Here is a 14,374-nt window from a genome sequence, read left to right as displayed (position 1 = left end):
GCCCAACTATATGCCAACAAATTTGACAATCTTAGTGAAATGGATACATATTTACAAAAATATAAATTGCCCAGATTAACCAAAGAGGAAGTAAAATACTTAAATAACCCCATCTCAGAAAAAGAAATTGAACAAGCCATTGATGAACTCCCTAGGAAAAAATCTCCAGGGCCAGATGGATTTACATGCGAATTCTATCAAACATTTAAAGAACAATTAATTCCAATACTATATAGACTATTTGGGAAAATAGGTGAAGAAGGAGTCTTACCAAATTCTTTTTATGATACAAATATGGTGTTGATACCTAAACCAGGAAGAGTCAAAATAGAGAAAGAAAATTATAGACCAATTTCTCTAATGAATATAGATGCAAAAATTTTAAACAAAATACTAGCAAAGATTGCAGCAACTTATCACAAGAATAATACACTATGACCAGGTAGGATTTATACCAGGAATGCAGGGTTGGTTCAATATTAGGAAAACTATCAGCATCATTGAGCATATCAACAACAAAACCAACAGAAACCACATGATCATCTCAATAGATGCAGAAAAAGCTTCTGATAAAATACAACACCCACCCATTCCTATTAAAAACACTATAAAGCATAGGTATAAATGGAGCCTTCCTTAAAATAATAAATGGCATTATATCTAAAACCTTCAGCAAGCATTGTATGTAATGGGGACAGGCTAGAAGCATTTCCAATAAGATCGGGGTGAAACAAGGATGTCCATTATCACCACTGTTATTCAATATTGTACTGGAAATTAGCTTTAGCAATAAGAGAAGAAAAAAAATTGAAGGCATTAGAATAGGCAAAGAAGAAACAAAGCTATCACTCTTTGCAGATGACATGATAATATACTTAGAGAATCCTAGAGAATCAAGTAAAAAACTACTTGAAATAATAAACAACTTTAGCAAAGTTGCAGGCTATGAAATAAACCCACATAAATCATCAGCATTTCTATATATTACCAACAAAGCCCAACAGCATAGAAAGAGAAATCCCATTTAAACTTACTGTAGACATTATAAAATATTTAGGAGTCTACCTCCTGAAACAAACCCAGGAACTCTATGAACACAATTACAAAACACTTTTCACACAAATAAAATCAGATCTAAATAATTGGAAAAACATCAGTTGCTCATGGGTAGGCCAGCTAATATAATAAAAATGACAATCCTACCTAAGCTAATTTACTTATTCAGTGCCATACCAATCAAACTACCAAAAATTATTTTATAGAGTTAGAAAAAATAATAACAAGATTCATTTGGAAAAAAAAGGTCCAGAATATCAAAGGAACTAATGAAAAGAAATGCAGGGGAAGGTGGCCTAGCAATTCCAGATCTTAAATTGTATTATAAAGCAGCAATCATCAAAACTGCTTGGTACTGGCTAAGAAATAGGGAGGTGGATCAGTGGAATAGGTTAAATATGCAAGACACAGTAGTCAATGACTATAGTAATCTATTATTTGATAAACCCAAAGACCCCAGCTTCTGGGATAAGAACCCACTCTTTGAAAAAAACTGCTGGGAAAACTGGAAAAGAGTATGGCAGAAACTAGGCATAGACCCAAATCTCACACCATATACCAAAATAAAGTCAAAATGGGTTCATGACTTAGATATAAAGGCTGATACCATAAGTAAACTGGAGAACAAGGAATAGTTTACCTATCAGATCTATGGAGAACAGAAGAATTCATGACCAAACAGGAGATAGAGAACATTATGAAAAGCAAAATGGATAATTTTGATTACATTAAATTGAAAAGTTTTTGCACAAACAAAGCCAATGCAACTAAGATTAGAAGGAAGGTAGAAAATTGGGAAAGTATTTTTACAACTACTCTCTCTGATAAAGGCCTCATTTCTAAAATATAGAGAATTAAGACAAATTTATAAGAACACAAGCCATTCCCCAATTGATAAATGGTCAAAGGATATGAACAGACAGTTCTCAGATGAAGAAATTAAAGCCATCTATAGTCATATGAAAAAATGCTCTAAATCATTATTGATTAGAGAAATGCAAATCAAAACAACTCTGAGGTACCACATCACACCTATCAGATTGGCCAACATGACAAAACAGGAAAATGATAAATGTTGGAGAAGATGTGGGAAAATTGGAACACTAATACATTGTTGGTGAAGTTGTGAAATGATCCAACCATTTTGGAGAACAATTTGGAACTATGCCCAAAGGGCTACAAAAATGTTATACCCTTTGATCCAGCAATAGCACTTCTAGGGCTATATCCCAAAGAGATCAAACAAATGGGAAAAGGACCCACATGTACAAAAATATTCATAGCAGCTCTTTTTGTGGTGGCAAAGAATTGGAAATTGAGAGGATTCCCATCCATTGGGGAATGGCTGAGCAAGTTGTGGTATATGAATGAAATGGAATACTATTGTGCTATAAGAAATGATGAACAGGCTGACTTCAGAAAAACCTGGAAAGACTTATATGGTCTGATGCTGAGTGAAGTGAGCAGAACCAAGAGGACTTTGTATACAAGAGGCCTTAGGATGGAAAATGCTGTCCACATCCAAAGAAAGAACTATGGTAGTTGAATCGCTGTCACTTATTTTACCTTCTGTTGAGTTTTGTTTCATCTTTCTGATGGTTCCTCCTATTGTTTTTAATTTTTACTCACAACTTCACTAATGTGAAAATATGTTTAATAGGAATGTACATGTAAAGCCTATATCAGATTGTGTGCCATCCTGGGAAGGTTGGGAGGAAGGGGGAGAAAAATATTCAACTCAAAAGCATATGGAAGTGATTGTTGATAAATCAAAATAAATTAATAAAATTTTTAAAAAATTTAAAAATTAAAAAAAAAGAAGCTAAAGTTTCCTACCAAGGCTTCCCCACCCCCAATGGCAAGCCTTCTTCAGAGCTCTTGAACTATGTCCTCAAAGGGGCAATGAGGAGGTTTAAGTCTGAAGGAGGAATGGTTACCCAGACCGATTTCTCCCATTGCATGCCTATTTTGGCCTATTTCCTCTCTCTGCCTTTAATGCTTGTGTATAATTACATGTTGTCATAATTGAAGCCAGTGTGTCTTCCTTTTATGTGGCCCAAAGAATCCTGTCTTTATTCATGGGACTCAGAAGTTTGGCTCTAATAAGCCTTATGGTCTTGCAGACCAGACCCCTCACAAAGAGCCTTCTGTGTACTTTTTTTTTTTTGGTTTGCAGACAAGATTATTGGTTCTTTTTAGCTCCAGAAAATTCATGTCAAATATTTCTCTAAGTTTGTTCTTGAGACAGCTTTTCTTGTCCTTTTTCTTCTGGAATATCTATTAGTCCTAATTTAGATAGTCTGATTTCTCCTTGAAGGCAATCAGATGGCTTAGCTGCTTTCTACTGAGTCCTGTTAAATCTTGGGGCCAAATGATGGATTGCATGGCCTCCCCATGAAAAACCATTTCAATCCTTTCCAATCCACCTTCTGCACAGCTGTGGAAACAAGTCACCAGGTCACCACCACCACCACCCCCAAGACCCCACCCCCCACTCAAGAAATTCTAGTGGCTCCCTACTGGACTGAAGATGAAATACAAAACTCCTCTGTTCAACATTTAAAGCCCTTTACACCCTTTACACTTCCTTTCCAGGATGATTACACCTTTCTTCCCTTCATGGGAAGAAATCTAGCTAGATTCTTTTGCTTGGTGGCCCTCATATACAACATCATTCCATCTCTGTGCCTTTGCTATCACCCATGCCTCCTGTATTCTCTCTCTCTCTCTCTCTCTCTCTCTCTCTCTCTCTCTCTCTCTCTCTCTCCTCTCTGCATTGGCCCTTTGGAATCCCTAGTTCCCATCAAGACTCAGCTCATATACTGCCTCCTTCAACAAGCTTTGATTCACTCAGTTCATCATGCCCTTCACCAAATCACTGTGCATTTATTTTGAATATATCAGTGAATATATTATATTGTCCCCCCAAGTGAAATGCAAACTCCTTAAAGACAGAGATTGTACAATTCTTGCATTCATATTGCATCCAATGCTTGCGACAGGGCCTGACACATCACAGGTGTTTAATAAGTTCTTGTTAACTGACTGACTGACTGCCAAAACTAAATGTAGGGAGCTTCATCACCACAAAGCTGGCTACACTGTGATGAATTTTGTTGTCCCTAGTATCTCATGAAGACCATCACCTGTGACATATAAATGTGTGTATGGGGGAAGGTGCTGTGTCTGCAGAGGGGCACTACACTGATGCCTAAAGTCACAGTGTTCTGAAGTCTTGAGTAATCATAAAACCATACTTTTGGAAGCTAATATGGAGCCCCAATCTTAAGGAAATTTTAAAAATATATATTGTAGGAAAAGTGAAGATAAAATTTAATTCCAGTGCTATAAAACACCAACAAAAATGAAAAGGCAAGGAGGAAAAGGAGCCAAACCAAACCTTTTTACCTAAGACCCAGCATTACATTCAAAAGTCCTCCAGTACCTTCTGAACACAGAAAAATGCATATACACAAAGGCCTCTCCTCTAAAGCAGCTATAAAGCGATCTAGTTCTATTTTTCTCATCTCACAGGAGTCAAGTTTGACATTTTAGAGAAATACATTTATTTGGTTATTTTTTTCCAATGAAAAGCAATAGAAATGCATCCTCATTTCATGTCCTGGAGCCAAATCACAGAGTTTCAGGATCTGTGGTGACACAGAGAAAGGGGTTCAATACTTTCCCTTCCTTAACATGAGCAACTCCACTGTAGACTGAGCTTCCACTTGAATGTCACTGGACAATCACATCAAAATCTTAGGGTTTTGTTTTCCTTTTCTTTCCATGCCCTGTGCAAGGCCAGCCAGAAGACAAAGTCTACCCTGTCTCAGAATCTGAGGCCAATGTCATACCAGCAAATTAAGATGTCTCCATCCCTTTTCCTACAATGGCCCCCAAGGACAATGACACATGGTTTGTGAGCCCAGATTGGCTAAATATTTTCTGCATATTACAAATAACAGTGGGAAATGGCTTACATTCAGAAACCCCTCCATTGCCCAATCAATGCTTCTCCATGCCATGGCTTTTAACTATGGTGAAATAAAGTTTTACTGACTTTTACCCTAAATTATAAGTAGTGAACATTTTCTATATGTGGAAGGGATCTCAGAGGCCAAGTAGCTCCATTTATTCTTGGACAAGAATCTCATAGATAACATACTTAAGCTACCTAGTCATCCAAGCTTTTTTTGAAGACTTTCTATAATGTAAAACTCACTGACCCTTGAGGCAGTCCAGTAGGCTTTGTGAAAGTTCTAGGTGCTAGGAACTGTTTAGAAAGTATTTCTGTGTGTTGCGCCTAAATTTGTTTCCTTTTGTCTCCACCTCTCCTACTTTTGCCTTCTGGATCCAAGTAGAAAAGTCTAATACTTCTTTTCTAAGGCAGACCTTCAGATAGTTCAAGTCAGCCATCATTCCCACCTTTGAGTTTTTTTCTTCTCCACGTTAAATAGTTCTAGGTCCTTCAACTATTCCTCATAAAGCAGAAGCTTGAGGCCCTTCACACTCTAGTTACCCCTTTCTGGACTTTCTTCTACTTATCAATGTTTTTCCTTACATGTGGTGCCTTGAGATAAATCAGCATTTCCAGATTTAAATGAAGCACTCTCTTCTTAACTGCAAAATCTTTCAAAGAAAAGGCTTACAGCAATTTGGCCTTTACCTTGATCCTGTCAGTGTATATTTCCTTTAAGGTTTGTCTGGGCATAGATGTAGACATACTATAGATCATTCACTCATTCATTCATTCACTCACTCAATCACTCATTTATTCTCTTTTCAGGTCTCACAATTAGAACACCAGACAGAAAGGGCTGACCCTTCACATCCTTCTCCTTATCCCCCACTTTTATTTGGAGAAATTGTTTGGTGAGCACTAGAAGTGGGAGCCAGCCAGTAGGAGTCCAACGTGGATCACACAGTCACATCACCAGCAGTAGCGTTCACTGCCATAAAACTCCAACTTTGGAACCAGTGAAAGGGATCAAGTTCGATAGGAATGAAAAAGTGGGCTACATCATTTTCAAGGCTACAATAAGGTCCATGCAACATGAGGATATAGGAAAGGTCTTTATTCTGAACTAAGTTTCCATCTGGTACTTGCACCGTAGCACTGACCTGCCTTCCAAATGGGACCCATCATGGAAAGATGCTCTGTCCAGTTCCATTCCTTTGTTTTCCTCTTCCTCACAACCCCTGGGAGCTGGCAAAGTCCACTTGGCCAATCCCACTTGATTTCGTTTTTTCCTTTTTACAGGTGTGTGCTTAATGAAATTTGATATCCGCGTTTCATTGCCTACAAACCATATTCATCACAAAGGGCAAAGCAAGAAAACAATGAGATGGGAGGACACGTGTTGATCATTCTTAACCTAAGGTTGGATTCTGTGTCATCTTTAACAAATTGGGTATTTGAAAGACACTTGTTATCAAAACTCTGAACAGAGATGGTGTGGAATAGCTGGGCTTAACATCAGGAGGACATCAGTTCAGGTCCTACATCTGAAACTCTTCAGAGGACACTGAACAAAACAGTTACTTCATCTTTCTGGACCTCAGTTTCATCATTTGTAAAAGGGGCTAATAGCACCTACCTCATAGGGATGTAAAATAAAGTCTGTAAAGTGCTTTGCAAACCTTAATGCACTGTAGAAACATAAGCAATTAATATGTGTAACTGACTCATTTCCAAAGCCCTCTGGAATTTTCCTGCAGAACATGGAGTGCAGGACAAGGCAATCCATCCTGAGCCCCATCCAAGTGGGCTTCTTGCAGACCAGTGTGGGAAGGATTTCATTAGAACAGTGTCTCACCCATAGCATAGGGCCATTGCACAAACCCCATGGACATAGTGAAACTGATTTCCTTCATTTTGAAGCCACTAAAATCAGCCCTACCACCTTACATAGACTTGACTAAAAAACAAACTTTGTACAACCCAGAAACATTTCACAGGATGAGGTTTGTTACTTCCTCTCACTCCAGACTGTAATTATGCTTCTTCAGCCAAACAGTGCTTTAAGCTACATTCGCTAAAAGCCTGGAAGTTTGTACCACAAACACATATTCACTTACTAAGCTTGAGAGATCAACTCAACTGGAAAGAGACAGGTAGTCAATAACCCCAGTCTAAACATGTCATAGGATCTCCAAGGTCCTGGGGACCTCCGAGGCTGTCTGGCCCAGCTCTAACTGCTTTCTCTTTTTCACTTGTATGTAACTATCTTTTTTTGAATGCCATCACCAGCAGTAGAAAGAACATGGGATTTGAAGTCAGAGGCTCTGAGTTTAAATCTAGCCATGCTACTCACTGATTGTGTGATATGTAGTAAGTCATCACAACTCTAAATTGATGAATATGGCCTTTCTGAGCCTCAGTTTCTCTACCTATGAAGTGATGGGGTTGACCTAGGAGACCTCTAAGGTCCCTTCTTGCTCTAAATCCTATGCTGTCTACCTAGGAATGTGAAAATGCTATATAGAAGGGACCTTTGAGTTCTGTGTCCTTGAATGTAAAGGGGTTTTTTTTTGTTTGTTTTGTTTTGTTTTGTTTTTAAAAAACTCTAACCAACCATCTGAGCCCAGTGCCAGGGTTGATGAACAAGAAAAGGTAGGTCAGTCTATGAATGTGTCTCATTCACAACTCATCCCCACTCTAGCAGGTGGTAGATGGAATGTGTGGAACATTGTGATGAAGATAGAATCCTTTCAAACAGCCTTGCTTCATTTTTACTTCCTAGCCTACACATTTCTCAGGTTACTCCATGAGAGCTCCATGGATGATGGTGAAGGATGAAGGGAAAAGAGATGAGCAGAAGGAGAAATGCATACCTCTGGTTTTTCCTTAATTTAAATATTGGCCTATTCCACCATGTGGCTTTGGACTGCTCATGTTTTGTCAATTTGAATCTTTGACTCAAAAATAAAAGCTACCACTGGAGGACGGTGATGGCTTAGGAAACACTTTGGGGCAGGAATGTCTCTCTGTGAGGGCAGTGGGCTGTCCACTGGGCAGGAGGAAGTCTCCCCAGGATTCCACGGGTCTGTCAGTCAATCCACATATATCTCCTGCCTGGGAAAAAGGAAAATGAAGAGGCTGTTTAGTTATGTTCAAGACATGAAGTATGGTAGGAAAGGACACAATGAAATTCTAAGATAATCTGCCGAGTTCTACAAGGGTTGCTATCTGTTGTTTTGAAGAGAAAAACCTCTTTGATACAATCCCAGATCTGACAGGAATAAAATATTGAACGCAGGAATATTCTCCATGAGGACTTGCCAGGCTAATTGGACAAAGGGTACCAACTCCATGACTTGACTCCATTACATCTGTATGGTTCCATTTTCTTGCTAGAGCTGCTGCAGTTATTTGAATAAAATTTCCCTTTTGCCCTATAATTATTATATAGCGTAAACCCAGTACAAGGGCTTGCCCATCATAGCTATGAATGATTGGTGAATAAATGAGTGAGCTGACTGCTTCCTTCCAGACATCCTGCCAGGGCCCAGAGCCCTAGTGTTTGTGATAGTACACTGATTTCTCTAGACTAGGGGACAGTAGCTTCCATAAGAATCAACAGTGTGACATGACACACAAGAGGAGTGTTTTAGTTACGTTAAGAGGGTCTGTGATAATTCCAGTAATCAAGAGGCAATATCGCTACCATCTTCTGCCCTGGTCAAAGACCACATGCAATGTGGTGTCCCATTCTGGCTGACGTGGTGAAAAGAGGAATCTGATGAGCTAGAGAGCATCCAGGATGCCCAGCATGGTGAAGGCTCTTGAGTTCATGTCATCAAGGACTGGTTAGAGGTCATAGGACAAGAGAAGAATTGGGGGGGGGAGGATAAGCAGAGTCTTCAAGTATTTGAGGGACTGTCCTAAGGTAGAAGGCTTAGCCTTGCTCTGCTCGGCATCACAGGGCAGAACTAGAAGCTGGGGTGGGGGGAAGGCATAGGGAGGAAGATTTGTGCTCGAAGTTCAAAGTTCAAAGCAATATGAGCTGTCCCCAAGTAGGACGGGCTGCCTCAGGAGGCTGTATTCTCCTCTTCACCGGAGGGCTTTTGGCCAAGGCTGGATGGTGGCATTTAATGATCTACTTGTTGTGAATAAGCAGGAGCTATTCAGCTTTGGAGGCAAGAACAGCCCTTTGGGCCTTTCATGGGGCCAGCATTCTGAAGGGAACTAGCCCATCTTTCAGAGTTATGAGAATTCTGCAGATTGACATTCAATGGTCATTTACACAGAGAGACTCAACACCTTTCCATCATAAAGTCATTCAGTGGCAGTAATCACATCCCATGGCCTCAGAGCTGAAAAGAAGCTCAGAGGTCCATATCCCTCTGCAGCATCCCCATTGAGGGGCCAAGAACAGTCTTCTCCTGAAGCCCCCCTGGGAAGGAGGGCACACTAGCTCTCCATGCAGCTGAGTTCCCTTGGGGATGCTTTTCATCATTAGGAAGTCTGCCCTGACATGAAGCCTCAGTTTACCTTTTTCACAACTGCCACCTATTGCTTTTGGTTCTGCCTTCTGCTCTCAAGCAAAACAAATCTGACCTCTCTTCCGCATGAAGGTCACTCAAGTACTTGAGGTCAGTTATTACATCCCCCATGAGTCATCTCTTCCCTAGGCTTGGCATCCTCAGTTCCATAAAGAATCCTCTTACGGAATGAATTCAAGGCCCTTCACCATCCTGGGTGCCTCCTCTGGACATGGTCCAGATGATCAATACACTTCCTAAAACAGTACATGAAAGGCAGTGTGGGCCTGGCTCTCTGGGCTGGTAGCGGAGTCGGGAAGACCCACTTCTTCCACATTGTGACTTCCTGACCCTGGAGAAGTCACTCAACCTCTAAGTACGTTTCAGAAAAAACTCATTAAGGGGCAGCTAGGTGGCGCAGTGAATAGAGCACCAACCCTGAAATCAGGGGGACCTGAGTTCAAATCTGGCCTCAGGTCAAACACTTGACACTTACTAGCCATGTGACCCTGGGCAAGTCACTTAACCCCAATTGCTTTAATAAAAAAAAAAAAGAAAAGAAAAAACTCATTAATATAACAATTGGCAGAGCAGTCGCTGATCCGCATTGGTTAAGGGAGTTTTCTCACCTGGAGTTTCCAACACCAATGAGGCTGGTTCCCCTAAAATGGGACTTAATCCTTTCAAATCTCACCCTGTTTGGGGTACCTTGAAAATTGATGCCTCAGCTTCCAAAATGAGCTTTTCCCTAGTATCATTAACACTGTGGCCATTCTCCATATGTTGTGTAATATATGAGATGATACATTATTGTACCTATGCTTGTAATTAGCTACAAACAAAAAAGACCAGTCCACCTGTACAAACATGCTTCATGGACATGCCATATTTTCAGCTGAACTGAAAATAGCCAATGAGAATTCTGCTTTCTGGCTGGCATCCTAAGTTAACTGCCATGCCCAGATCTACTAAGTACTCACCGATGTCTCCTGGCACCCATCTCCATTAATAAAATGGTCAGAAGTAAAATTCTGAAATGGAAACATGGTCTCAGAAGAAATGGATGCAGAAGGTTTTAAGGGGATGGGTTGACAAGTGCAAGGGGGCAGGAATCTTTGCACAGGCACCATCTCAGCTCCAGTCCCGTGACTTTTGCCAGTCTCCATACTGTCTAATGTATCCTGTTTGACCTGGGCCTGGGACTTGCTGGAATCTTGTTGAGCATTTCTTGAGTAGAGCTGTGGTCCCGAACTGTTCCTTGCCTGGTTCAGAAGTTTTCTTTGAGTTGGTTGCTGAATCCCAGATGCATGGTCTGGCCATAAGTTGCCACCTAGAATTTGTTGACCAGCTGAATCACAGCTGTGGATTGTGTTCACAAGTAAGTCCTGGTCAGTGTTAGGTTGTAGGAGGGTCCCTGATTCTGAGGGTCCATGGCCACAGAGCTGCTGTGGTTGAACATGAAGCTGGTTTAGAAGCTGATGTTGAAATAGGGGTTGGAGACCTTCATGCTGTGATCTCAAATGATTCTCCAGCTGCTGCTGACTTTGTTTGGGTCGGCAAGGATTTTCTAAGGATAGATGGGGGAAGGATGGGCTCAGAAGGCCTGAACTGTTGGATGGTGGCCACTGTTGCTGGACCTCTGCAGGCAATTGTGTGAAATGAGTAGACAGATCCTGAGATGTTACTGCCAGCTGCCTCCATGGCTCACAGCTGTAGTGGTTATGCCTCTCCTTTGTCACGGGTGGGGGTGGACCAGGCTCCCAAGGAAGGTGACTTGGCTGCTTCTGGCTTACAGCACAATGTTGCATTGTATTTGGTAGGCACACTATTTGGGCTAGCTGATTGGGTTGTGGTTCCTGTGATAAAGGAAGTGGGTACTGATGTGCCACATGAGAACTGTTGACTTCAGGTTCTTGGCTTGTGCTCAACAATGAGTGAATTTTCAAGGAAGCCTGGTGATCCCCAACTTGCTCATCCTGATTTTTATTCATGAGGGAATCATGAACATGGGATACAATCTCCCTGTTTGTTAACATATCATTAAGAGACGGACTAGAGCCTGGATTTTCCCCTTCCTTCACCTTCCACTCATCTAGCAGCAGGAGCTCCAGCTCCTCAGCATTAAGCCCCAAGTTTTCCAGAGCACTCAAGAGCTCATTATTGGAGCAATTCTCATCATAGTCCAGAGAGAGGGAATCCAGAGTGGTTAGAAGGGTAGTTCCTTGATTCAAATCAGCCAATTTCTCAGGCTCATCCTCAGAGGAAATCATCTTTGAAGATCCAGTCAGGATGTCTCCTGCTACCCAAGCCGCAAAGGGGTCTTCAATCTGGTTGAAGATGTCACTGCTGCAGCCCAGTTGTGGAGTCACTGCTGCATGGGACACATAGGTGGTCACATCCTGCTGCATCATGGCACCAAGAAGTGAATTAGGAGCTGGGAGATTGAGCTGGCTCCTTTCTCCTTTGGGAGGCTTTTTGAATTTGGGCATTTTTCCTTGAGTTGAGAAAGGGGCAGGAAAACCAGGATCTGGGTGAATGGCTTGGTATAGAAGTGCTTCCCCTGTAGCAAAGGTGAAAGGATGGTGTAGGGGTCTTTTCTGAAGGTGCTCCCCTCCTTCTTCATCCCTGCGCAGAAGGAAATACCAATACTTTAAAAAATAATAAAATTGCAGTTTCACCAATAGAACTCCTAGTCTGCATCAAGAGAATGGCTTTGTCTCATGGCACTTGGCAGTGTTGATTGGCTAATGGATGGTCAATCTTGGCTCATCTTCACCTCTTAGCTCCCTGGGCATCTGAGAAGGAAATGCCACCTTCAGGGGAAGCTTGGTACTCACACAAGAGGTCTCTGAGTGGCAATGATGTAATCGGGTTTGCCATTTCTGTAGATGAGCCTGGCATTAGACTGGACCCATCGCCAACGATTTTCTTTGGTCAGAAGACGAAATACCGTCAGGCCGCTTTCCCCAGTTCTCATCACTAGGAAACATGTGAATGGATTAGGATTAATAAGGCTATCTGATATGTCTTTAGCAACTTAAAGTTTGCAAAGCATTTTCCAGACATTATCGGATCTGATTCTGATGATGGCCCTGTGAGAGAAGCACCTTAGGCATCACTTTTCTCAGTCTTATTGGCTTATGGCTGGACAACTAAGCGTCACAATCAGACTTTGAGCCCAGGTTACCATAACTTCAAGGGGGCGCTCTACTGCACCACCCTGAAGCCTTTAATAAGATCGTTTACTCCATTTTGTTTAAGGTTCCCCCATCCAGAGCTGGAAGGGACTTTCGGGATCAGAGAGTCAAGCCCATTCCTTTTTCATATGAGGACAATGAGGCCAGAAAGGTTAAGAGGTTTGCCCAACACCACACAGGGAGCAAGTGGCAAAGACATGATTCGAGCCCAGGTCCTCTGATTTCAGAATATGTGTTCTGCTTGCCTCACCAAAGCCTTTATGCATGTGATTTATTGCTCTCTTTGCATTATGCCTGCCCCTTAGGAGGCAGACAGAATAGGGGCTGGATAGATATCTGTTGATTTGAAATGAATTGCTCTTGATAAACACTTTTGAATGATTTTTTTTAAATTGGAAAAAAAGTCACATGATACTAACTCCATTTTATAGTTGGGAAAGTTACCAGTGACTCTTCCCTAGTAGAATGTAAGCTCCCTGAGAGCAGGGACCGTCCATTGTGGTCCTTTTGCCCCCGGTGCCTCACCCAGCTGCCTCAGTGGTAGGAAGGCTTAGTTTGGTCCATCAAATCCCAAACCCAAACTTGCCTCCTGACCATTTGCACTAGCTGCTCCTGATTCTGTCTTTGGGGAACAAACAGAACGTGGTATTCCACCCTGCAGGTGACAGCTCTTGGAAGCCTGCTCTCCTGCTGAGCCCCAAATCTTCTCTTCTCCAGACAGACGTCTGCATTTCCTCTTTCTGCTTCTCATCTGACATCAACTCAGCTCACACTGGCAAGCACTTTCTTAAGTCGGTTGAGCAAGTATTTTATTATTCCCCTTTTATATATGAGGAAGCTAAGGCCCACAGGGGTAGAGCAACTTGTACAACTTTCCCACAGCTGGTTTAGCGCTGAAGATCTGAAGGTGTGGCTTTCAAACCTGAGAGTTACTCCCTCAATGCACCTCCAGGTACAGATGGACCATTGACCCCAGGAGGACATTTGAGAGGATTTACCAATTCCCTCCTTCTCCTGCACTTACTGAGCAGCAGCAGAATATTCAGAACCACCCAGGACATCATGTCTATCCCTATCTGCAGCTATGAAAGGGAATGAGCAATCACATCATCTTGGATCCACAGCTGGAAGAGATTTCAACCCAGCCCCATTCTACAGAGAGGAAGACTGAGGCCCAGAAAGAGGTAAAACTTGCTTAAGTGCATGCCAGTCCAAAAATGCTGCACAGGAGGTACTGTGGAATAGTGAAACAAATGCTTAACTTGGAGTCAGAGGATGAGGGTTCGAATCCAGGCTTGGCTACTTATGGCATGTGTGACCTCCATCGGGGCCTCAGTTTCTTCCTCTATAAAATAGACTATCTCTAGGTCCCCTTGAAGCTCTGTGATGCTCTGTGACTGCTGGTTACATGGATGAGCCAAATAAGTTTAACCTCGTTTCTTTTCCAAGGAAACTTACTACTAAAGCTCCTTCATGCTCTAAAGTTGGTCACTGTATGTCCAAACAATGGCATTCATTTGCAAACAGTAGGAGTCTGTAAGAATTAATAGTCCCTTTTTACCCTCCAGAAGCTCATTCAGTCTAAGAAGAGAGTCCATGCCCTGCCCTCAGCAGCTGTCAGTATGCTGCCATCTGGG

At 41.9% G+C, this 14,374-nt stretch overlaps 1 protein-coding gene across 1 annotated transcript in view; it reads right to left on the bottom strand.

The window, feature by feature from the left end:
- Positions 1-5,889: 5,889 nt before the first annotated feature.
- Positions 5,890-14,374, bottom strand: part of LOC110199912 (aryl hydrocarbon receptor-like) — a 64,226-nt gene continuing 55,741 nt past the window's right edge. Inside the window, exons 10-12 of the mRNA XM_078155419.1 lie at positions 12,378-12,519; positions 10,521-12,165; positions 5,890-8,131 (exon numbers count right to left, since the gene is read on the bottom strand). Of these exons, the coding sequence (XP_078011545.1) occupies positions 7,976-8,131; positions 10,521-12,165; positions 12,378-12,519 (1,943 nt within the window). The 3' untranslated portion in view covers positions 5,890-7,975. The remainder of the gene's footprint in view (positions 8,132-10,520; positions 12,166-12,377; positions 12,520-14,374) is intronic.

This window comes from Phascolarctos cinereus, unplaced genomic scaffold, assembly GCF_003287225.1.
Source record: "Phascolarctos cinereus isolate Bilbo 61053 unplaced genomic scaffold, phaCin_HiC Scaffold_5;HRSCAF=322, whole genome shotgun sequence".
Taxonomy (NCBI): Eukaryota; Metazoa; Chordata; class Mammalia; order Diprotodontia; family Phascolarctidae; genus Phascolarctos; species Phascolarctos cinereus.
This window is presented reverse-complemented; position numbering and strand designations above follow the sequence as displayed.